The sequence below is a fragment of the Nomascus leucogenys genome, chromosome 12, assembly GCF_006542625.1.
Source record: "Nomascus leucogenys isolate Asia chromosome 12, Asia_NLE_v1, whole genome shotgun sequence".
Lineage (NCBI taxonomy): Eukaryota > Metazoa > Chordata > Mammalia > Primates > Hylobatidae > Nomascus > Nomascus leucogenys.
Genome location: NC_044392.1, coordinates 96,768,223 through 96,795,005, shown reverse-complemented (window position 1 = coordinate 96,795,005; position 26,783 = coordinate 96,768,223). Strand labels below are relative to the sequence as shown.

Genomic DNA, 26,783 nt, shown 5'->3' with positions numbered 1-26,783 from the left:
TATTTCTAGAGGCAACACCCTCGAATACTGTGAGTGTTATGCTTTCAAATTGAAGATTATGGATGAAATTAAATTTGCTAATCCATTGACCTTAAAATAGTGAGATTATACTGGATTATTTAGGTGAGCCCAATAGTATCACAAGTGTTCTTCAGTGTAGAGGGAGGCAGAATAGGGAGAACAAGAGCCGTGACAGCCTGAGAAGGGACTCTGGCTGACTTTGAAGGTGGAGGAAAGGGGTCATAAGCCATAGGATGTGGGTGGTCTCTAGAAGCTTGATAAGGCAAGGAAACTGATTCTTCCCCACACCCTCCAGAAATGACTGACATCTTGATTTTAGCCCAGTGAGACCCCTGTTGGACAGCTGACCTTCAGAACTGTAAAATAATACATCTGGGTTGTTTTAAACCACCAAATTTTGGTAATTTGTTACAGCAGTGATAGAAAATTCATACAACAGCAGAAGCTTTTGATGCAGATAGTCCAGATGTTTATTATATGTTTACATTTCAGCTTTTATATTTAAATTTCCGAGAGCTCTTTCTCATAGAGAGCTTTTTTTGTTTGTTTTATACCATCCTAGTCTTCTTTAGTATATAAAATAAGCGTCAGATGGCAATGGCATTCATCTTGAATTTACTTTGAAGAAAATAACTCATCCTAGGATTCAACATTGAGGGTGAAAGAAAGAGGGAAGGAAGCAAGAAATCAAAGTAAAGTCCAGTTGTTTGTGTAAATGCCCTTCAGTTTGGATCTTTCTGATGTTTTCTCATGATTAGATTCAGGTTATGCATATTGTTTATTAGAAATACTTTGTAAGTAATACTGATTCCTAATTGTATCACATTATGAGGCGTACAATATCAGTTTTTTCCATTATTGGTGATGTTGGCTATGGTGGCATCCTTCAAGTTATAATACAATAAAATTACTATTTTTACTCTTTGTAATTGGTAAGTAATTTATGGGACAATAACGATTTTCTTTTCTACTCAAAAAAATGTAAAAGAATTTGAAGTTCAAAGTAAATGAATATATTTTTTAGTTCTTAACTAAGAAAAATAACCCATAGTCCCCTCAAATAAATAATAAAGCTTCATTTATCAACAATGTCTATCAGTGTCTGTTTAGGGGTAATCAGAGTTATGCTTCCACCTATGACAGATTAAATGCTAAGGAATTATCTGCCCATCTTGAACAATTAGAAAGTCAGACAAAAGGTAATAAACAATGGTTTTCAGACATTAGACAATTTGCACCAGTTTTCTGATCCCTGAGAAAAACGAAACAAATGAGTCCTTTAATTGCCCCAAGCTCATTGCCTGTAGGCAGTTTCCAAACTACAGCACAAGAAAAGAGACCCAAACACAGCCTGGCAGTCTTCCTGAGTGGAAGAGACACAAATTAGAATTCAGGGAGGTTTAGGTGGTTAGAATTTGCAGGATAGAAGAGGAGGGAGCTGCACAGAAAGAAATACACGAAGGAGCTCCAGAGATCTGCAGAGGAATCTACTTGCATTTTTGGCAGAGTTCTAATCTATGCATGCGTGACAAGAAACTACCTATAGCTGGTAGAAGGGAAAAAAATATCAAAAGGCCAAACAATTCCCAAAGCTCCTTCAGGGTTGGGAATTGTTCATGTACACACTTAGAGAAATGGACAGACCTTGTAAGATACAAAAGCATCAGGTCACAGCTTATAGTGAGGCTAAATCAGGATAGTGGGGCTATCTTAAAAAAAAAAAAAAAAAAAGACTGCTCTGGATCTGTTGGTAACAACTTAAGAGCAATTCTTAAAGTGATCAAACTTACCCTCAAACAAAATTCATCACTCACTATATAAATAAAACAAAAATCTAAAGTCCAGCAGCTAACAGCAACAAAAAAACTAAAAACATCTAGCATCCAATTTAAAAATCCAGGCATGCAAAAAACAGATATATGACATACAGCCAGGAGGAAAAACAATTACTAGAAAAAGACTTATAAATAAAAAATGAAAAAGGTGATTATTTCAATGGACAGGGATCTGAAAGCATATATTTTAAATCAAATGTAAAGAAAAACATGAACATATGAGGAGAGAAATAGAATATTTAAATAAGACCCATATAAGATCTTGAGATAAAAAAATATGAAATTTCATTTCATATGAAATAAAAAATACATTGGATGGAATTAACAGCAGATAATACACTGGAAAAGAAACATCAGAGAACAAATAAAATAGCAATAGAAATTATTCATAATGAAGCACAGAAGAAAAAGGGCAGAGAAAAAAATAAACAGAGCCTAAATAAGCTATGGCAAATATCAAGCAGGATAACATTTGCCTAATTGGAGTCCCAAGTAGGAAGGGAGAAAAATATCTAAAACCAATAATGACACAGGATTTTCTCACGCCTTCACCAAACTCGCAACAGAGGCACCCTGTTTACTCGGCCCACCATGCTCAACCCCTTGTGGGAGGCAGCATGTGAGTGAGCGAGTGTGGGATCTGACTGGCCGTTCCAGGCACTGGCAGGAGAAAGCTCCATGCAAGGCCAACAGCAGCACCCAGGTGAGGGTGCCCACGACTCTGAAGCCCCAGAGTGGGTGTTACAGTGTTCTCTTAGTTCTGCTGTCTGTAGACAGCGGTGTGTTAGCGGCTCAGTTGGCCTCTTGCCTCAGTGCATGGAGCAACGGGGTGACTGCCCTCTACTAGCGAGGGTAAAAGGCTGGTGTGAGAGCCTTTCTAGGTACCCACACTTGGTGGGTCCTGAGCTCTTGCCTGGTGTCCAAGAAGAATAAGGTCGTGTAGACAATTGAAGGACGGTGAAGGTAGAGAATGTTATTGAGCAATGAAAACAGCTCTCAGCGGTGAAGGGAGCTGGAGAGGGGACAGAAAGGGCACGTCATCTTCCCTGAAGTCAGGTTATCTCTTCTTAAGTTCAGCTGTCTCCCTCGAAGTCCAGCCATCTCCCTCCCTACCAACTGAATCTGGGGTCTTTATAAGCACAGGATGGCAGGGGGCAGGCCATAGGTAGTTTTGGAAAAGGCAACATTTGATTGGTAAAAAGGCATTATTCAGAAAGAACCAATTGGGAGAGAGTGGGCAAACTTTGGGCCATGGGTTTCAGGCTGTTTGCTTTTTTGGCTTGAAGGTGGGGTTTCACTAGGGACCCACCCCTATCTGCCTAGAATTTCTCTGTCTCCTGCCTCTATCAATAATAGCTGAAATTTTTCCAAATTTCATGAAAACTAGAAACTACCAGATCCCTAAAGCTCAACACCAAGCAGAAGAAACACAGAGAAAACTAACACAAAGGGACAGCATAATCAAAATACTGACAATGACAGAGAATATCTTTAAAACAGTCAGAGAAAAAGGGATTTGTTTTTACAGAGCAGGGTTCAGTAAACTACAATACACATGCTGGACATCTGTTTTTATAACTAAAGTTTCGATGGAACATAGCCATGCTATTTCATTTACACATTATCTTTTGGGGCTTTCACACTATACCAACAACTGAGTAGTTGTAACAAACACCATGTGGCCCACAAGCCTAAAATATTTACTATTTGGCCCTTTAAGAAAAAGTTTGTAGTTCCTTGCTACAGAGAAACAAAAATAAGAATGACTGAAGCTGGGCTGTCAGAAACCATGGAGAGCAGAAAACAACGGAAAGACATCTTTAAAGTGCTGAAAGAAAAACTAAAAATCTTAATCTTGAATTATACGGAAAATGCACCAAGTTAAAAATCCAAAAAGTACATTAAAACTATATTTTACATGGTATCAAAAGAAAACCACCGACACACCAAAAATGAATAATGCTTGTTTGCAGTTAATGCTTGTTTACAGTTATGCAAATATTCCTAAATGGGCAAACAGTTAATGGGAAAAGTTTTAAATTTACTGTAACAGGATTTTGTTACTTTCCTACTTAAAAGGTAAATTCCAACTCCTCGTTTTTAGGCAGAATTTCTTTAACTTCTTTAATATGGATCTCTCAAGAGAATCATCACATGCTTTCAAGTGTAAAAGGAGGACTGGCATCCTCCTTCTGAGATACATAGGCTGAAGCACAAATCATTACGCCTCCCACTGTGCTTAAATGAAATCACTCTTGGGAGAAAATAGTTAATTTCAGTCAAATTAACTTTTTGGAACACTACTTACTTGTATTAAAAACGATCATAAACAACATTCCTTTTAAAATAAATTATCTAAAGTTTGAAAAAGTATTTTTAACAAAAGTAGTCACTTTTAGTCATGGTGGTCATACAAATGTTTAACATATTTGTACAACAAAAATGAATCTTATAATTACTTTTCCCATACTCTACTTATAATGATTTTTCCCATGGATAAAGGCCCTCTATGTGGTTTACTCAATGACAATACCCTGAAACAGTCCTTTTCTGCTTCTATATACTAGTTGAAGACAGCACGCTAATGCTTATAGTCTATTATAATAATTAGTTGATCATTTTAGTTATACTAGATACAGCTATTTAGCACAAGGAAAATGTTTAGCATCTACATATCAATATATAATTTATACATGTCTCTCTAGCAATGTTACAGATTGAATAACACTACCCTTTAAAAGTAAACATTAATTTATTTGTGTAGAGGTGTTTATAGTATTCTCTGATGGTAGTTTGTATTTCTGTGGGATCGGTAGTGATATCTCCTTTATCATTTTTTATTGCGTCTATTTGATTCTTCTCTCTTTTCTTCTTTATTAGTCTTGCTAGCAGTCTATCAATTTTGTTGATCTTTTCAAAAAAAACAGCTCCTGGATTCACTGAGTTTTTTTTTTTTAATTATTATACTTTAGGTTTTAGGGTACATGTGCACAATGTGCAGGTTTGTTACATATGTATCCATGTGCCATGTTGTTTTGCTGCACCCATTAACTCATCATTTAGCATTAGGTATATCTTCTAATGCTGCCCCTCCCCCCTCCCCCCACCCCACAACAGTCCCCGGAGTGTGATGTTCCCCTTCCTGTGTCCATGAGTTCTCATTATTCAATTCCCACCTATGAGTGAGAACATGCGGTGTTTGGTTTTTTGTCCTTACGATAGTTTACTGAGAATGATGTTTTCCAGTTTCATCCATGTCCCTACAAAGGGCATGAACTCATCATTTTTTATGGCTGCATAGTATTCCATGGTGTATATGTGCCACATTTTCTTAATCCAGTCTATCATTGTTGGACATTTGGGTTGGTTCCAACTCTTTGCTATTGTGAATAGTGCCGCAATAAACATACATGTGCATGTGTCTTTATAGCAGCATGATTTATAGTCCTTGGGGTATATACCCAGTAATGGGATGGCTGGGTCAAATGGTATTTCTAGTTCTAGATCCCTGAGGAATCACCACACTGACTTCCACAATGGTTGAACTAGTTTACAGTCCCACCAACAGTGTAAAAGTGTTCCTATTTCTCCACATCCTCTCCAGCACCTGTTGTTTCCTGACTTTTTAATGATGGCCATTCTAACAGGTGTGAGATGGTATCTCACTGTGGTTTTGATTTGCATTTCTCTGATGGCCAGTGATGATGAGCATTTTTTCATGTGTTTTTTGGCTGCATAAATGTCTTCTTTTGAGAAGTGTCTGTTCATGTCCTTTGCCCACTTTTTGATGGGGAGTTTTTGAGGGGTTTTTTGTGTCTCTATCTCCTTGAGTTCTGCTCTGATCTTAGTTATTTCTTGCCTTCTGCTAGATTTTGCATATGCTTGCTCTTGCTTTTCTAGTTCTTTTAATTGTGATGTTAGGGTGTCAATTTTAGATATTTCCTGCTTTCTCTTGTGGGCATTTAGTGCTATAAATTTCCCTCTACACACTGCTTTAAATGTGTCCCAGAGATTCTGGTATGTTGTGACTTTGGTCTCGCTGGTTTCAAAGAACATCTTTATTTCTGCCTTCATTAAGGACCCAGTAGTCGTTCAGGAGCAGGTTGTTCAGTTTCCATGTAATTGAGTGGTTTTGAGTGAGTTTCTTAATCCTGAGTTCTAGTTTGATTGCACTGTGGTCTGAGAGACAGTTAGTTATAATTTCTGTTCTTTTACATTTGCTGAGGAGTGCTTTACTTCCAACTATGTGGTCAATTTTGGAATAAGTGTGATGTGGTGCTCAGAAGAATGTATATTCTGTTGATTTGGGGTGGAGAGTTCTGTAGATGTCTATTAGGTCCGCTTGGTGCAGAGCTGAGTTCAATTCCTGGATATCCTTGTTAACTTTCTGTCTCGTTGATCTGTCTAATGTTGACAGTGGGGTGTTAAAGTCTCCCATTATGATTGTGTGGGAGTCTAAGTCTCTTTGTAGGTCTCTAAGGACTTGCTTTATGAATCTGGGTGCTCCTGTGTTGGGTGCATATATATTTAGGATAGTTAGCTCTTCTTGTTGAATTGATCCCTTTACCATCATGTAATGGCCTTCTTTGTCTCTTTTGATTTTTGTTGGTTTAAAGTCTGTTTTATCAGAGACTAGGATTGCAACTCCTGCCTTTTTTTATTTTCCGTTTGCTTGGAAGATCTTCCTCCATCCCTTTATTTTGAGCCTATGTGTGTCTCTGCACATGAGATGGGTTTCCTGAATACAGCACACTGATGGGTCTTGACTCTTTATCCAATTTTCCAGTCTGTGTCTTTTAATTGGAGTATTTAGCCCATTGACATTTAAGGTTAATATTGTTATGTGTGAATTTGATCCTGTCATTATGATGTTAGCTGGTTATTTTGCTCGTTAGTCAATGCAGTTTCTTCCTAGCATCGATGGTCTTTACAATTTGGCATGTTTTTGCAGTGGCTGATACTGGTTGTTCCTCTCCATGTTTAGTGCTTCCTTCAGGAGCTCTTGTAAGGCAGGCCTGGTGGTGACAAAAATCTCTCAGCATTTGCTTGTCTGTAAAGGATTTTATTTCTCCTTCACTTATGAACCTTAGTTTGGCTGGATATAAAATTCTGGATTGAAAATTCTTTTCTTTAAGAATGTTGAATATCAGCCCCACTCTCTTATGGCTCGTAGAATTTCTGCTGAGAGATCAGCTGTTAGTCTGATGGGCTTCCCTTTGTGGGTAACCCAACCTTTCTCTCTGGCTGCCCTTAACATTTTTTCCTTCATTTCAACTTTGGTGAATCTGACAGTTATGTGTCTTGGAGTTGCTCTTCTCGAGGAGTATATTCGTGGCGTTCTCTGTATTTCCTGAATTTGAATGTTGGCCTGCCTTGCTAGGTTGGGGAAGTTCTCCTGGATAATATCCTGCAGAGTGTTTTCCAAATTGGTTCCATTCTCCCCGTCACTTTCAGGTACACCGATCAGACGTATATTTGGTCTTTTCACATAGTCCCATATTTCTTGGAGGCTTTGTTCGTTTCTTTTTATTCTTTTTTCTCTAAACATCTCTTCTCACTTCATTTTATTCATTTGATCTTCAATCACTGATACCCTTTCTTCCAGCTGATCGAATTGGCTACTGAAGCTTGTGCCTTTCTCACATAGTTCTTGTGCCATGGTTTTCAGCTCCAACGGGTCATTCAAGGACTTCTCTACATTGGTTATTCTACTTAGCCATTCATCTAACCTTTTTATCTAGAAGAAATGGATAAATTCCTCGACACATACACCCTCCCAAGACTAAACCAGGAAGAAGTTGAATCTCTGAATAGACCAATAACAGGATCTGAAATTGAGGCAATAATTAATAGCTTACCAACCAAAAAAAGTCCAAGACCAGATGGATTCACAGCCGAATTCTACCAAAGGTACAAGGAGGAGCTGGTACCATTCCTTCTGAAACTATTCCAATCAATAGAAAAAGGGGGACTCCTCCGTAACTCATTTTATGAGGCCAGCATCATCCTGATACCAAAGCCCGGCAGAGACACAACAAAAAAAGAGAATTTTAGACCAATATCCCTGATGAACATCAATGCAAAAATCCTCAATAAAATACTGGCAAACCGAATCCAGTAGCACATCAAAAAGCTTATACACCATGATCAAGTGGGCTTCATCCCTGGGATGCAAGGCTGGTTCAACATATGCAAATCAATAAATGTAATCCAGCATATAAACAGAACCAAAGACAAAAGCCACATGATTATCTCAATAGATGCAGAAAAGGCCTTTGACAAAATTCAACAACCTTCATGCTAAAAACTCTCAATAAATTAGGTATTGATGGGACAGATCTCAAAATAATAAGAGCTATTTATGACAAACCCACAGCCAATATCATACTGAATGGGCAAAAACTGGAAGCATTCCCTTTGAAAACTGGCACAAGACAGGGATGCCCTCTCTCACCACTCCTATTCAACACAGTATTGGAAGTTCTGGCCAGGGCAATCAGGCAGGAGAAAGAAATAGAGGGTATTCAATTAGGAAAAGAGGAAGTCAAATTGTCCCTGTTTGCAGATGACATGATTGTATATCTAGAAAACCCCATTGTCTCAGCCCAAAATCTCCTTAGCTGATAAGCAGCTTCAGCAAAGTCTCAGGATACAAAATCAATGGGCAAAAATCACAAGCATTCTTGTACACCAATCACAGACAAACAGAGAGCCAAATCATGAGTGAACTCCCATTCACAATTGCTTCAAAGAGAATAAAATACCTAGGAATCCTACTTACAAGGGATGCGAAGGACCTCTTCAAGGAGAACTACAAACCACTGCTCAATGAAATAAAAGAGGACACAAACAAATGGAAGAACATTCCATGCTCATGGATAAGAAGAATCAATATCGTGAAAATGGCCATACTGCCCAAGGTAATTTATAGATTCAATGTCATCCCCATCAAGTGCCAATGAGTTTCTTCATAGAATTGGAAAAAACTACTTTGAAGTTCATATGGAACCAAAAAAGAGCCCGCATTGCCAAGACAATCCTAAGCCAAAATAACAAAGCTGGAGGCATCACACTACCTGACTTCAAACTATACTACAAGGCTACAGTAACCAAAACAGCATGCTACTAGTACCAAAACAGATATATAGACCAATGGAACAGAACAGAGCCCTCAGAAATAATACCACACATCTACAACCATCTGATCTTTGACAAACCTGACAAAAACAAGAAAAGGGGAAAGGATTCCCTATTTAATAAATGGTGCTGGGAAAACTTGCTAGCCATATGTAGAAAGCTGAAACTGGATCCCTTCCTTACACCTTATACAAAAATTAATTCAACATGGATTAAAGACTTAAATGTTAGACCTAAAACCATAAAAACTCTAGAAGAAAACCTAAGCAATACCATTCAGGACATAGGCATGGGCAAGGACTTCATGACCAAAACACCAAAAGCAATGGCAACAAAAGCCAAAATAGACAAATGGGATCTAATTAAACTAAAGAGCTTCTGCACAGCAAAAGAAACTACCATCAGAGTGAACAGGCAACCTACAGAATGGGAGAAAATTTTTGCAATCTACTCATTTGACAAAGGGCTAATATCCAGAATCTACAATGAACTCAAACAAATTTACAAGAAAAAAACAACCCCATCAACAAGTGGGTAAAGGATATCAACAGACACTTCTCAAAAGAAGACATTTATGCAGCCAACAGATACATGAAAAAATGCTCATCATCACTGGCCATCAGAGAAATGCAAATCAAAACCACAATGAGATACCATCTCACACCAGTTAGAATGGCCATCATTAAAAAGTCAGGAAACAACAGGTGCTGGAGAGGATGTGGAGAAATAGGAACACTTTTACACTGTTGGTGGGACTGTAAACTAGTTCAACCATTGTGGAAGACAGTGTGGGGATTCATCAGGGATCTAGAACTAGAAATACCATTTGACCCAGCCATCCCATTACCGGATATATACCCAAAGGATTATAAATCATGCTGCTATAAAGACACATGCACACGTATGTTTATTGCGGCACTATTCACAATAAGACTTAGAACCAACCCAAATGTCCAACAATGATAGACCGGATTAAGAAAATGTGGCACATATACACCATGGAATACTATGCAGCCATAAAAAATGTTGAATTCCTGTCCTTTGTAGGGACATGGATGAAGATGGAAACCATCATTCTCAGCAAACTATCGCAAGGACAAAAAACCAAACACCGCATGTTCTCACTCATAGGTGGGAATTGAACAATGAGAACACTTGCACACAGGAAGGGGAACATCACACACTGGGGCCTGTTGTGGGGTGGAGGGAAGGGGGAGGGTTAGTTAGCCTTAGGAGATATACCTAATGTAAATGACGAGTTAATGGGTGGGTGCAGCACACCGACATGGCACATGTATACATATGTAACAAACCTCCACATTGTGCACATGTACTCTAGAAGTTAAAGTATAATAATAAAAAATAAAATAAAATAAAATAATGAAGAAATTTAAAAAGTAAACATTAATTATTTCACAAGACTAAGATATCTATTGGCATATTTTAAACTAGAAACACCTTAGTTAATCAAAACTAGGTAAGATGGATACTATTCTGTCTTCGCAAAGTATTAATAGCCTTGGATATAGAATTGGTAAATAAAAAAGATACACAAAATCAAATAATTAAATACACTGATTAGGCACTGCTAAATATATATGAGTGCAGATTAAAGTAAAATAGTTTTTTAAAGGAAAGTCTGTGTTTATCTAAGAATGATCAGAAATTATAATCTGAGATAACTGACATAATAATACACAAGTTACCCCCTAAACATGACAGGTGTGATAAAATGAAAGTTAACCCTGAATGTTAAAAATCTGTAACTAAAGATATTGATTCCTTTAATATAAAATGTGACTTTTCTGACATGCATATACCAGTTTTAAAGAGAATGATAATCTTAACTCTTAGCAGCAAGCACATTAAGGTGATTTCAGGTCAACTTAGATGGCAGATTAACTAACTCCTAGTTACATTATTTCGATCAGTTGCAAGTCAGTATCTAAACTACTGCCAAGAATATAGCATGAGGCTGAAGGGAACTGTGTTTTAGTTTGTCTCTATCCAGTCAGTTTCTGTATCTATATGAGAAGAGATCCCCCGTTACCAGTGATACTTCTGGTAATGTTTTTGGTGGATCCCTGGATTTCAGTGATATGAAGATAGGCATATAATAACAAACTGATAAAAGTAACGATGTATTTTCCTCACTTTTTTCTTTTATCAGTTTGTTATTATATGCCTATCTTTTTCTTTCCTTTAACTAAGATGTTAACTTACCTTATTACGTTGTAAGTCAAAACCATCCCACTAGAAAAACAGGATGCGATGGGCATGAGTAATTTCATTCTATTTTCTTCACTGTATAATGCACCCTTTTTACCCTGTACAGTTTCTCTGCCTTAAAAGCAGGTACAAATATACAGCTAGAGAACCAAGAAGCACCACTTTTCCATTCCCTGGAGCTGAAAATGGCCCATTTTCTCACTTTCAGTACTGCTTACCTCAACTTCCAGAAAGTCAACATTTATTAAAAACCAACAATCCTCCAGCAAAGCATACATATGCTCGTAACACTATGGTTTACACTTCGCCCTTAAAACAAATACAGTTAGAAAAACCTAATAATATATCAGACGCTATGTGATACATTTTGGCATAAGGGACAACAGAAAAAGAAAACATTCTTCATATTTGGCATATTTACAAAATTACAATGAACTTTAAAGGATCAAAACTCAATTTAGAACAGTCATTATGATTCTATCATGTCTTATTAAAATCAAAATCTATTATAAAGCATATTTAATGTCTTTAATATTTATAAAAAAATTTTAAAAAAGAAAAATTACATATTATTTGTGAAGAAGCACCAAAAACTTTTCTGAAAGCCTCTTTCTTAGTAACTAAGTTGATGAAGATGTAATAGAAAGGGAGAAAAGTTAATTACTACCAAGTATCTTAATATTCAAAGTAATACAAAGGGTCAAATGTCTAATATTCTTTAGGGATGTTTGCATTCTAAATGTGATGAACTCTAAATTACTATGACTTGTGAAGATGTGTATCTGTCTAGTTGTTTTTAATTACTAATTGTTTTAGTTGTATATAGCTAATTCTCAAGTATTCAAGGTCCACTCATAAGTTAATGCTCATCAAGGCTCTTTGACACTCATTTTTCTCACAACTTTGGACATTCCACTATGAGCTCCCCACAGTAGTGGGGAAGAGATTAAAAAAAAATAGTACAGGCAATCTTCAACCAGTGAATGCGTTATATTCTAAACATTCTCCTTATCATCAGTTTTATGGAAATTAAAAATGATTTTATTGAAAATCATGTTATGAATGGTGGTTAGATTATCCAGATAGTTCACAAATGCCTATTAAATTCTTAAGGCCATTGCACCATTTAAACTACATGGAACCTCAGGATAGGTGACCACATAGCAAAAACTTTCTCTTTTCAAGTGAGCCATCCATAGGCAAAATTTTAAATAAGCAAAGCTAATCTTTAGCACTCTCCCCTATCATTTTTTGAATCCACATCTCTTCATATCTCTACATGTCTTAAACCCTCTTTGGGAAGTCAAGTGCAGCTGGGGTGAAGAAAGCAATTGCAAACAGCATTGAGAAGGTGACTCTCTTTAGCCCAGCATCTAAATAAATGGATACTCATTTGCTGAAGAATTTTGAACTAAAGCTGTTGATATTTATTCTTCCAAAATATGTTTTCAATTAATCAGAACATGAATTACACCTGTTGACAACTCCTTCATCAAAATTTTCTGGAGACAAAGCCTTTGTGAAAAAATGTTCATAAGGAGGAAGTATACCACAGTAATTAAGAAGATAAATTTTGGAGTCAAACAGACCTAGAATCAAATACTGGCTATCCCACTTATAAGATGGAAGATCTTAGGCAAATTATTTAAACTATTCTGAACCTCAGTTAATTCATGTATAACATGGGAACAATTTCATCAATGGTACTAGTTATTTTTGGGTGATCATTATCAACTGTAAAATACGTTTTGCACCTATTTACAGTTGTACAACAAAAATGAAAAGAAACAGATGCTTCCTCAACTATTCTTAGTTTAAAAATCTTTATAAATTTGGTGAAAACAGGTATCTGTTTCTGCTTGGGAATACTTATGACTAGTGACACAACTTCCATTTCTATTACATAAATTTCACATATCAGAAAAGGGATGTAATGACAAATTTGTAGGTGGACCAAAAATTTTCAAACTTAAAAGTTGATAGATAATTATTAAAATGATGATTGTCATTCTCAAACAGCTTTACCCTTGCATTTATTCCTTGATAAGTGACATTTTTGGAAGTGGCTGTAGTAAGTTATCATATGAAAGCTGAGGTTAATTTATATTAATTTAAAAACATATCTGATATTAAGAGATTAGCCCATGACCTTCAAAAAGTTTAGTTTTCATTACTTGCCTTATCACTTGAATAAAAATAAATGAAAACTGTATTATTTTTCACTAGACATCAGTTTTAAAGTTGCTATGGTTAGGGAAAGCTCTACAAGATTTTAAAGCAATATAAGTCAGTCCTGAGGCAGACAGAGTGCTAGGGATTCAGCATCCTTTTGATGAGTTTCCAGATATTGATAATTCAATAGGCACATTTTTTAAAAGAAGGTGGCAGAGATTTCTACTTGATAGACATTTCAGTCAACCTTTAGTAAAGTTTAGCTGTAATGGGGTAGGTATTACTGTAATGGAAAAACACTAAAATGCCAAAATTGCAACAGTGGAACAACATGAAGAGTAATGATAAACAAAAACAGAAGAATTGAAAAATTACCACAATCCATGTCATATAATGTAAGAAGCTAGAATTACAGAGCCCAGGACAACATTTCAGAATGCAGAAAAGTGAGAAGAGATTCTCAACTATACATATTTTGAAATATCCCAATTACAAGAGTAAGAGGCTAATTATACAAATAAAATGTTTGTGTATGGGCAGAGACTGCAAATAATTCAAATTACCTTATTGGTCCTCAACCTGAGGTGGTACTGCATTCCACAGGTGGGGAGGAGTTCAGAAAAGGTGAGGGCATTTTTTTTTAGCATCACAATGACTAAGCAGTGCTACTGGCAACCAGTATTTGGAAGGAGAAGGGATGCCAAACATCCTGCGATGCACACATCAGTCCTGCACAATGAAAGAACTGTCCCATCCAAATACCTAGAATACTCCCAAAGAGCAACAACGGACACACCAGGATACTGTATGAACTGGCTACACTGGAAAAAATTGTCTCTAGGACTAAAACGGAGTGACAAAGAACAGATGAAACAAGACTTTGCAAGATAATCTTCTGCGTTTTAAGCAAGAGTCTTACAGGAGAGCCCAGTACTTCTCTCCAAGAAACTAAATCTGTAATGGATACATAGCTCTAATCTTCTGTGCAGCTTATCTTAAAAAAAGAGAATAGTAAGGTGATACTGTACCACCATCATGTACAGTATGCAGAGGGGCATTAAAAATAGAAATCTTGCAATCTACTAATCTTATCAAAATATTAAAGGATTTGTAGGAGGTCTTGTAACTGAAATAAGGGGAACAAGAGAAAGCCTAGAAGATGGTTAAGAACACAGTGGGGAAAACAATAGATATTTCTCCACCAAGACAAGGTATTCACTGATATATAACATTTGAGTAAGTTAAAGTTTTTTAAAGCATACATGGGTTTATAGCTTTGTTTACACGGAGCCTCTGCCTTAGTGGAGGGACCTAAATTCATGAAGATAAAATTGACTCATAATGGTGACTCCCAGAATTGAATCTCTCACACATCTTTTTTTTTTTTTTTTTTTAGACATAGTCTCGCTCTGTCGCCCAGGCTGGAGTGCAGTGGCACTATCTCAGCTCACTGCAAGCTCCACCTCCCGGGTTCACACCATTCTCCTGCCTCAGCCTCCTGAGTAGCTGGGACTACAGGCGCCCGCCACCACGCCCGGCTAATTTTTTTGTGTTTTTAGTAGAGACGGGGTTTCACCGTGTTAGCCAGGATGGTCTCGATCTCCTGACCTCATGATCCGCCCACCTCGGCCTCCCAAATTGCTGGGATTACAAGCATGAGCCACCGCGCCTGGCCGAATTTCTCACACATCTTAAACCCCAGCAGGCAAGCATCTACCAAAAGGTTTCTAAACAAGCTGTTTAAACGTGTCTGTGTGAGTGTGTGTGTGTGTGTGTGTGTGTGTGTGTGTGTGTGTGTGTCTGTGTATGCTTGCTTAATATAAGAAGCTGAGATAATAAAGATAAATTTAGTGTCACAATAGAAATAATAGTCATCAGGACCAAGAACAGAGAGACTCCTGAGAGGTTTAAGTTCAGTACTTAGTTTACTGAGTTCACACCATGCTGCTGATGCCTTTCATACCATAGTACAGTCGAGTAATCATATGAACAGTCGAGTCATCACACTCACTGTCACACATTTTCGTTAAATAATTGTTTCATAATTATAACTATGTAACTATTGTTTGAGACATAAAATATTGATAATATATCTTTTCTTATATTAACATAACTTTTACTACTGAAACTAATAGTTGCTTCATTACCCTGTTCACTTAATTTTCTATGTTGCTCTAACTAAATCTACTCAACTTTAAAACCTCTTTTAACATGGTCAGACACGTTAGATAATTTGCCACCATTCCACTGACTGCAGACACCCATCTTGGAGACCTTCATTGTCTTGCGCCAATTTTTACTCTTTACTCTTTAAACTTCTACACAATTGTCACCTCAGGATGCACTTCACCATAAACTTGGGAATTTCACTAGCATCTTACCATGATGGCACAATATCTTGTGCCTTGGATAATTTCCCCTCAGGATTTTTGGTTTGCTCTTTCATTTAACGAATCATATCTCAAGTAGCTTCTTGACAAAGGATGAATAAGAAAAATTATCTATTGAGACTTGGGATGTCTCTATTTTATGATACTTAAACCATAATTTGGAAATGAACAGAACCTTAAGTTGGAAATGATTTTCTCACATAATTCTGAAGACATCACTCCATTGCTTTCTAGTTTGACTGGTATCTTCGGAGAGGAATTCCTCAATCTTCTGCTAATAAAATATAAGCCTAAATTCCAGTGTTCTGAAAGCTAAACAGGAGGAAGACACTTTGGAGGAGGACAAGAGGGTGTTTCTCTTTGGACCCAACCTCTGAGGTGCCTGGTACCTACTTTCCCAGAGCTCTGCAGTATAAATTCTTACAGGGCTCCCGTGTGATGGAAGTTAGGGCTCAGCTTTTCCACTCTGCTAAACTGGTTATCATTTATCCAACTACTTTTCTCCTTCCAAATTGTGTTACCACTCTCATCTGTCATTCTCTTTTCCATTTTCTTTGTCTTTTGGGGTTTATCTATGTCTTTGTTTTCATTTTAGTAGTGTTCTTCAGAAGGGTAAAGCACAAAAATATGTCTTCAACCTGTCATGCCTAACTAGTTTATAAACATACTTGCAAATGTTGGTACCAATTACCACAGTGCCCTCAATTTATGCCAATTTATACTCTCCTCCAGTAGTATCACTGCCTCAGGCACCACTGAGTATTACCACTTTTCATATATTTGCTTGAAGTTAAAAAAAATGAAACTTTCTGATAAAAATAAACAATTCTAACATCATTAATGAACATCAACATGTTTTTTATCAGTTTATTATGCTCTGCTATTTCAACTTTTGAGGCATGTCTGTGTGAGTCTTTATGTAGGTTCATTAGGCTGTTCAGTTTTTTTCTTGTCATTCTGTAAGAGCTCTTTATATATGAAGATGTTAATTCCATGAGGAAAATATTTTTCCACTTTGATATCTGCCTTTCTTTTCTTTCTTTCTTTTTGAGACAGGATCTCACTCTGTTGCCCAGGCTGGAGTACAGTGGCGTGATCACAGCTCACTGTAACCTCAAACTCCTGGGCTCAGGGTATCCTCCTGCCTCATCCTCCTGAGTAGTTACGATTACAAGTGCCCATCACCATGCCTGGTTAATTTATGTTTTTTTTGTAGAGATGGGGTTTCACTCTGTTGCCCAGGCTGGTTTGCCTTTTCATTTCGATGTATAGAAATTTTACATTTTTACAAAGTCAAATATGTCAATTTTCCTTTGTAGTTTTTGCCACAATTTTCATGCTTAGAAAGTTCTTATCCAAAAATTTTGCCAACATACTTTTCTAATTGTTTTGCCATTTCGCATTTTTTGCATTAAGCTTTAATCCTATTAGAATGTACTTTTCCATGTATTATGATGCAAGAACACAGTATCCCCCTCCAGTAGTTAATTGTCTCAGCATAATTTATTGAATGATCTTTTAATGTCCCATTGATCTGTGATGTCACCTTTATCATTTATATAAACCATATACATATTAGGGTATCCAGGTTTGTGATGGTTAGTACTGAGTGTCCACTTGACTGGACTGAAGAATGCAAAGTATTGTTCCTGGGTGTGTCTGTGGGGGTGTTGCTAAAGGAGATTAACATTTGAGTCAGTGGACTGTGAGAGACAGAACCACCCTACACATTAAAAGTCATTATGCATATAAATATTTCTTATCATGAATTGGAATCCATAAAGTTTGAAATTCACTCCTCCATGTGTTCCACTGATCCTCTTGTCTATTCCTTTGTCCATATAATATTTATCTGATTACAGCTGCGTTAGGCTAATATTCTGATATCCACTAAAACAAGTGCCTCTCTTACATACTTTCTTTGGTTATTCTTGGACATTTGTTCTTCCACATAAATCATGTGGTCGTTTTTTCCTAACATTAAAAAAAAAACTTGTTTCCACTCTAATTAGAATTGCTAAATTGAGAGAATTTACACTTATACTTTCATCATGTTGTTTATTTGGTATGTCTTTCTGTTTCTGAAACATAGTACTTTCCATGATTCTTATTATACAGGTCTGTGGTTTACTTGTTAAATCTAATTGTAATTATTTTATAGTTCTCTTCACTGCTGTGACAGAAAAATTTTCTCATTTTCATTTCTGTGTGTTTACTGCAAATACAGAGAAGCTATCAATTTTATTTAAGAAGCCAATTTTATTTGGCTATCTCATCACATTCTCTTATTAATTTTATTGTTCATAACTTGAGTCGCCTGAGTTTCCTAGGTATACAATCATATTTTCTAGGATGGCTAGAAAAATGGTAAATAATTTGACAGCATAAAATGGTAGTAGTGAGAATGCTATCTCCTGATTGTAAAAAGCAGTTTAAATATCACACACAAGAAATGAATTACTGAAATGACTGATGCTCATTCCTCTCTCTTCTATTTCTCAAGTTTCTCCTTCTGTTTCAGCCTCTGTCCCTGCTTTGAAAGCCTCCATCTCTCCTGCAGCTTCTAAGTTGTGCTACTAGTGAGAGTCCTTGGCTTCTGGTGCCTGGGTAGTAGGGAAAAGAGGTGGTCCTGGCTTTCAACATACCACTAAAAATACGTTATCTATCCATTTAGAGATATGTATACATAGTACAAAGCAAGATGCTAAAAGAAATATCAAGAAACTGAGACTGTCTAGAAAGATGATAAAATAGGATATATAAGACATAAAAATAAGTAACTCTATTTTAAATAGAAATGGCATGTGCTCCAAAACAGGTATAGGTAAAGTATAAGATTATTTCTCATGGAAATAGTTACAGGGGGAGATTATACACTACAATAATGCTGTAATTTAGATATAGATCAAAAAGCTTTTGTGAAACTAGCTGAACTTAATCATCACACGTATTACTATTCTCTTAGGAGAAAGGTTGCATGCATTCATTCATTCATCGAGACAGGGTCTCACTCTGTCACCCAGACTGGAGTGCAGTGCCACAATCTCAGCTCACTGTAGCCTCAATCTGGATCCCAGGCCCAGGAGATATTCCCACCTCAGCCTCCGAGTAGGTGGGGCTACAGGCACGCACCACCAAGCCCAGCTAATTTTCTGTATTTCTTGTAGACACAGGGTTTTGTTATGTTGCCCAGGCTGGTCCTGAACTCCTGGGCTCAAGTGATCCACCCACCTCGGCCTCCCAAAGGGCTGGGATTATAGGCATGGGGTACCACGTGCCCGGCCAAAATTTGCTTTTAAATAACGGACTTATCAGTTAATTTCTGGCAACATAACTCATATGTTTCTAAAAGACCAGTTGGACCGGCTAATGGTAACAGTCCTTAAGTTGTAGTACTGTCAAAAAAGGGAAATAACAAAAGGAATAAATGAAGAGTCTGCTATTAACAATGACCTGTCCTGAATACTCTTTAACTGAGAACAGAATTCATTTTATTCAATAAAAATAAAATACATAAAGTCCTATTGTGTAAAATTTCTTAAAGATAGGTATTTAGTAAAATCAACTGCTACTGAATTTTAATATAATGTTTGTAATTCAGTGTTAAAATTAACAAAGTCTCTTGTACTGCCAAAAAAATCACAATCTAGAATTTTCACCAGGGTCAAAAATTTTTTATCTTGGAATTCACACAGTGTATAACAGCCAAATGCAGCTGTTACATAAACCAGGTAGTTTATTGGTTCATCCACGCTATAAAAATATTACTGACATTTCATCTGGTCAACCATCTTAAAGGTTAATTCTTGTTTCCTCTTTCAGATTTTATTCTAGGTGAACTGTTCTGGGCAGATTCTATTTACCTATTCTGAGCAAACCACAAACTGTTTCATTGCTCACTCTTACCGTTAAGAACATATTGACTTGCTGCCTGCTCTGCTGTTTAATTCATTTATGCTGAGAGTCACGCATGAAGACAGAATTTTAAATGTGACATTTGCAGACTGTTAGGTCATTTAAGCTCTGACAACACTAGGGAATTCCTGACATATAAACTGGACCTGATTACCAAGCACAGACGAGCTTCCCAAAGGTGCAAATTTCTGATCATTTTTTGTAATTTCTCACAGAATTGCAATACTAAATTTTAATGTCAATGAAAAATATATATAGCCAACATTTTAAAGTAAAAGCCTCTGTTTCTTTTAATAAAGTTCAAACTGGCACTTCTAATCAATACATATCAACTAAATAAAAATTATTTTGATGGAAAAAGGCATATGGAAAAACTCACAATAACAATCAACATTCATAACAATTCTGAGAAACTCTGCCATTTAAGGGCTTTTAATAGGTACTATAATATGTAAGGTTCTGAAATCTCTGCTAGGTCTAAAGGCTATAACTCTAGTCAACAGACCATTTAAAATTATTAGATTCTGGCCCAGCAGGGCAGAGGTTATATGCTGTCAAATTATAGTACAAAGTCTAAGCTTACATGCTTATAACACTGCCTTCTCAACGATTACAGTTATGTAGAAAGGATGATAAAATCATTATAATTGGAAATGAACAAATTGCCCACATGACATGCAGAATTACACTTTACAAGGGTTGATAATTGGGCGGGGTAAAGGATGCAGGACAAGATTGTTTTCTCTTTTTAGTGACTCCAAAAAATTACACTCAATGATATTTTTGCAGCTCTTTTTCCTTGTCACTAAGTACTATACACAATGGGTCAAAGGGAAAGTTTTCTGAAATTAAATTTTGTAGTTAAATAATGCACAAAAGATAATCCTTATTTTATCTCATATTTTATGTAAGTAAGAATTCTAGTGTTAAACAGCAAGTAGCTTTTTAATATTGTGCTTTGAATAGGACTTTCAACTGTAATAGGGGTGGTCTAAATAGGGATAGACAGCCCAGAATGCCTTTCAGCTATAGCACATTGATTCTGAAAAACCTAACAAAAGCAATTACTTTTCAGAGATTTAAAATCTTGTTTCTTTCCAAAGAATAAAATGAAATGCAAACCTGGTGTATTATCTGAGCTACAGGAAGTTGTTCAGCATATTTCAGAGGTTCCATTAGTTCCTCATCCATCTGGTCTTCCTTATAGCTGGAAAAACAGAATTTAAAAACACAAAGCTAAGGAAAATACTATTTTGAAATATAGCAAATATTTAAATATGTCAAATATGAAATATAGTAAAATGCATATATTTAAGTTTTTGAAATAATCAGTATCAATAATCTTTGAAACACTACCATTGAAAAATTTTAAATGACTATAAAAGTATTCAGACTACATTAAGTAACTATGCAATAAAATGAGCTAGCATCACTTAATGTTCTCAGATCCTGTCTTTCTCTGAGAAAAAATGTTTCAGAATTCTCTGTCCAAAAGAGGGTGTTTCTTTCATAGCACTTACAGGTCTTCAAAAGCTGGCTCCAACCAAACTCAAGCCTCATATCCAGCAACCCTTTCTCTACTTAACAGTCTACTGTTTTAGTTATATTTAACTACTGGCCAAACCCCACTGGGCCTTGCACCTCCAGGAGTCTCTCAGTTTCCCCATGCTGTTGTATCTGTTTGGACCAACCACCAATTCTCTTCTTTATTTATTCTTCTTTTTAATATATTAATTTGTTTATAGCCATCTAGGTATTTTATTTGCACTTCCTTGAAGATGAAAACCATGTCTTTTTCTTCTTTGTATATCTAATATTTATCAAAAAGACTCAAATGTTTGTTGACTGAATAATGAATATATGAATAAAATGAAATAAAAATAATTCTGAGATGTTATTTTATAGACAATATTTCTAATATCTACATGTACAATGAGATACAAAGCTGATATAATCCATAGCTAGGACAATATGAAAGAATAAATTTAAAAACTTTTCAAATGAAGAAAATGTAGTATAATGATCTTTAAAATTATTGACCCTTTCAGAAATAGCAAGTAAACATTTGATTTCAAGACAATAAAACCTAAAAACATTTAAACTTCCTTTTGCCTTTTCTGTGAATTACACATCAGCTTATCAACTTAAAAATCACTAAATTTTAATTATCTTGAAAAATAAATGAAACAAGATTGGCTAAGTCTCTAGGGCTTCAGTTAAGGAATCTAATGAGAACTCTAGGATCTCTCCCATGAAAAAGGCAGATATATAAAAAAAGACAAAACTTTTCATATGATTTAAGAGCTTCAAGAACCTCTTATCTAGGTAAAAGTTTGTGGATATCTTGCAGAATTTGCATAAAAATAGCTAGCTTAATTTGAGAGAACTTTGAAGATTCTCACTAATGATGAAAAAAAAAAAAACTGCCTCAAAACATGTTTCACGGAGACAGAAAGTAGAATGGTGGCTGCCAGGAGCTGGGAGGAGGGGACACTGGGGAGTAATTGTTTAACAGGTAGAGGTTCAGTTCACAAGATGAAAAAAGTAATGAAGATGGATGGGGGGGGTGATAGTTACACAATAATATAAATGTATTTAATGCCACTAAAGTGTATACTTAAAAATGATTAAAATGATACGTTTTATGTTATGTATTTGTTATGGGCTGAATTGTGCCCTTCAACAAACCCCAAAATTCACATTTTGAAGCCTAACCACCAGTATCTTAGAACGTGACTGTATTTGTAGACAGGGTCTTTAAAGTAGTAATTAGCTTACACGAGGTCATTAGGGTTGATCCTACTCAAATATGACTGGTATCCTTATAAGAGGAGGAGCGTAGGACACCGAGACAGTAAAGATCACATGAAGACACTAGAGGAAAATGGCTGTCTACATGTCAAGGAGACAGACCTTAGGAGAAATCAACCCTGCTGACATCATCTAGCCTCCAGACTGTGAGGAAATACATTTATGTTGTTTAAGCCATGCAGTCTCTGGTATTTTGTTATGGCAATCCTAGAAAACTAATATCTACTAGCATTAGATATTTTTACCTCAATTAAAAAATAAACTAAAGTAAGTACTCATTGACCAAAAAAAAATACAACTTGCTTTAAAGTATTTCACAGTGTATCTTTTAAAAGTTTATTTACATTATGTATAAAAAACACATACAGGCTGGGCACAGTGGCTCATGCCTGTAATCCCAGCACTTTGGGAGGCCGAGGCGGGTGGATCTCTTGAGGTCAGGAGTTCAAGACCAGCCTGGCCAACACGGTGAAACCTCGTCTCTACTAAAAATACAAAAATTAGCCAGGCGTGGTGGTGCGCACCTGTAGTCCCAGCTGCTTGGGAGGCTGAGGTAGGAGAACTGCTTGAACACGGGAGATGGAGGTCACAGAGAGCCAAGACTGCGCCACTGCACTCCAGCCTGGGAGACAGAGCAAGAGTCTGTCTCAAAAAAAAAAAACAAAACACACACACACACACATACACACGCAGCAACAAAAGGAAAACCAGACAAACTGTATAGACATCATCAAATTTTAAGATTCTTTTGTTTCAAAGGACACAATCAAGAATGAAAAAACAGTCTACAGAATGGGAGAAACTTTTTGCAAATCATATAACCAAAAAGGGACTTGTATTAAGAATGCATAAATACAACTCAAGAACAAAAAAGCGAACAACTCAATATTTTTCCTTCCTTATCAAGGACATTCTTAAGTGCAAATGATGTATTTTTGTTTGTTTCTTTTCTACTGTGGTCAATGGTGGTAAGAATACAGTGACGACTTGTGCAGTTTGATTCCAGTGCCTTGATTCCTGTTAAGGCACCAGCAGTTTTAATAAATATCTTCTGAAAAAATAAAAATTAAATCACTGACATTAATTCTAAGAGTATAAAAGAAATATGACAAAGTCACTCTTCATTGGTTATTCCAAAAATCTAAAACAACAATGTCTAAGATGAAATACATTTTTTTCTCACAAAATGTCTCTTACTCAATATAAAAGATATTCTTTAGGTACACAAAAATATTTGAAATCTGGCAATTTGTTTTGAATAACTTTTTAAAATGCCATGTAGCTGTTATGAAAAATTCCAAACACGTTTCTATATTTTTTATATTATTTTTGTGGGATAATTTAAAAGTGAGCTGCAGATATCGTGACAGTTCACATCTAAATATTTCAGCAAAATGTTTATCAACCAAGGATATGTCTGAAATGTTTCTTAATAACTGCAGCACTTTTTCCAAATGCAATTCACAAGTAATCTTGAGTATCACTGTGGATATATGAGTATTTTACTTATCCAATGTTTCATAATCAATTAAAATGATTACTCATTTTTATAATTTCTTAAAAACACATGTCCATTGCTTTCTTGCTTTATTTTGATATCAGGAAGTGTGATGCTAAGTTGGTTCTATGTTAATTACTTTCATTTTTAATTACTTTTAATTTTTAAATTACTAATTTATTGGCTTAGAAGCTCAGGCGGCCTTTATTCTCCCTTTTGTTTTAAGGTCTAATACTATAATATATCTTAAAAGTTGATTGTTATAGATCAAGTTTCCCAGGTACACAGGAAACAGGAGTCCTTTCAATATGGAAATTCAGATCTCATTTTATTTCAAAAAAGTTTTATTATAACTTTAAATACCATATCTGTTAATTTTCCACTTGTTTCCTAGTTCAAGGTGTTGAACTAAACATATGGAAAATTCTTTCCGATCCTTTTTATTTCTCTTATTTCAGTTTATTTTCTTGGCTCTTTCTATTCTTTATGTCTTTTATTGAACTTTTGGAATATCTCTCTTCCCTTGTCTACCCTGTAATTTATTTTTCATTTCTGAGATGATTTTTATCTTCTTTCACCATTTACTTTCCCGAGTTCAGTCAGCTGCTGTTTCACATATCTTCCTGTTTGTCCATTTCAACTATGACTTTTTGAATGTCTGATTCATGGTGTCCTTTCCTAATGCAATTGCTTGTTTAATATAGGTTATTTGTGTTCATATGTTTCATTTCAGTTTTCCTGTTTTTGTAATTTTTCTTTGATTTCTTCCCTTCCTTTTTATTTGTGCTTTCATTCTCTGTGTGTGTAACTTACTAAGAAGGTTTGATTTTCATTTTGTTTTATACTTATTGTAACTTTGTAAAGGTGCTGGCTTCTTTTACTGTTGAGGATTATTTGTACTGGCTTTTTTAGAATCAGCAGTAACAAGTTATCTTGCAATGGAGGGTGAACGGAGGTAAACTGACTTACTAGGTTTCTCAGTTCAAGAGCACCCTCTTCTGTGGCTTCACTGAAGTGTAGTTGCTTTAGTAAGTGGCACTTTTTGTGGTGGGAGGGACAGGATTTGTCTTAAAAAAAAATTATCTTTTTCCCATAGTGCCCTTATCTTCAGCTGCTTTCTTCTTTCCTTTCACCACCACGACTCCAAGGGACACCACAGCCCCACTCTGTCCTTTGCAAGGTGTCTTCCATTATCCCAGAATTCATGCTTTCCCAAGATTGTCATCTTAAGGTCATCCATACAGTCTAAGCCCCATCTTGCAAATCATTATTAGTCAGGTCTCTGACAAACCATATACAATTCGGAACGAGAAAACCACAAATATTAATTTCAATTTACATGTGGCAGCCATCCTAAAAGGAACCTGGAACTTTTCTCCTGTAAAATGGTAAAGTTCTCTTTTCTTAAAGTCATACAAGTGTTCCTTTTACTTAACATTTTGAGTCATTTCAGAAGCCCCCCTAAAAGAATGTTCTTTTTCCATGATCTCTTTCCAAGGTCCTTCACTAAGAAAATCTACTTAAATAACTTAATAAGGGAATAATTTCTACATGGAAAAAGCTGTGCATTCCTTATTTTGCTTTACTATTTTTTTAAATAGAGTTTTTGTAGAAGACAACACATGGTATTTGCTTACTTTATAAAAGGATTTTGACTCCAATAGAGTCATATTACCATCTCAAATGAAAAGGCAGTTAAAATACTGTCCAAATCCTCTGCATAAATAAAATACTCCTGGCAAATTATGAAGCCTATGAAGTCAGTCTTTACAATCTCCCTGTGCTTTCTGTATCCTTTTTCTCCTTCATGTTTATCCAGTACCTGAAAAATCTTTCTCTTCTGGCCGGGCACGGTGGCTCACGCTTGTAATCCCAGCACTTTGGGAGGCCGAGGCGGGTGGATCACGAGGTCAGGAGATAGAGACCACGGTGAAACCCCGACTCTACTAAAAATACAAAAAATTAGCCGGGCGTGGTGGCGGGCACCTGTGGTCCCAGCTACTCGGAGAGGCTGAGGCAGGAGAATGGCATGAACCCGGGAGGCGGAGCTTGCAGTGAGCCGAGATTGCGCCACTGCACTCCAGCCTGGGCGACAGAGTGAGACTCCGTCTCAAAAAAAAAAAAAAAAAAAAAAAAAAAAAAAAAAATTCTTTCTCTTCTGTGCTATCTAAGTACTCCTAAAATAACACTGTAAAATTATTTACTGTGTCCATACAGAAGGTTATCTCTAACTCAGAAAGAGTAAAGTTTATATTCTATAGTGCCACACTGAGATCAGACAATCCACGTATAAAATAACATACAGCCAGGTATGATGGCATGTTCCTACAGTCCCAGCTACGTGGGAGATGGAGGAGGAAGGATCACTTGAGCCTAGGAGTTAGAGACCAGCCTGGGTTACACAGTGAGACCCCATCGCAAATAAATAAACATAAAATTACATAGTTTATTTCAGGTAGAAGGCCAAAGCATCTTTCCAAACACTGGAAATAAAGCCAACAAAACGAATAAGAAAGCAGAGACACTGTGCTATGCTAGATACAAACTAAAAATTAAGAATATCAATAAATAATTAAAGACATCATCTAGAGTAATCCAAAATCATTAGGAAGAAATTCTCTACACATACCAAAACAGGAAGGTAGCCCAATAGTTAGTATAACCTGTTTTGAAAATGACAGCTCAAAGAAGCACGTGAAACTACAAGGAAATAGAGAAATCAAATTAATTTCTTCTTACAATCTTTGGAAAAAAGGATAGAAAAATTCACACTCC

The 26,783-nt window shown here is 36.1% G+C and overlaps 1 protein-coding gene across 1 annotated transcript in view; it reads right to left on the bottom strand.

The window, feature by feature from the left end:
- PIGK (phosphatidylinositol glycan anchor biosynthesis class K) overlaps positions 1-26,783 on the bottom strand; it is a 129,909-nt gene that overhangs the window by 11,284 nt on the left and 91,842 nt on the right. The window contains exon 10 of the mRNA XM_003260224.3: positions 20,822-20,906. Within this exon, the coding sequence (XP_003260272.1) occupies positions 20,822-20,906 (85 nt within the window). The remainder of the gene's footprint in view (positions 1-20,821; positions 20,907-26,783) is intronic.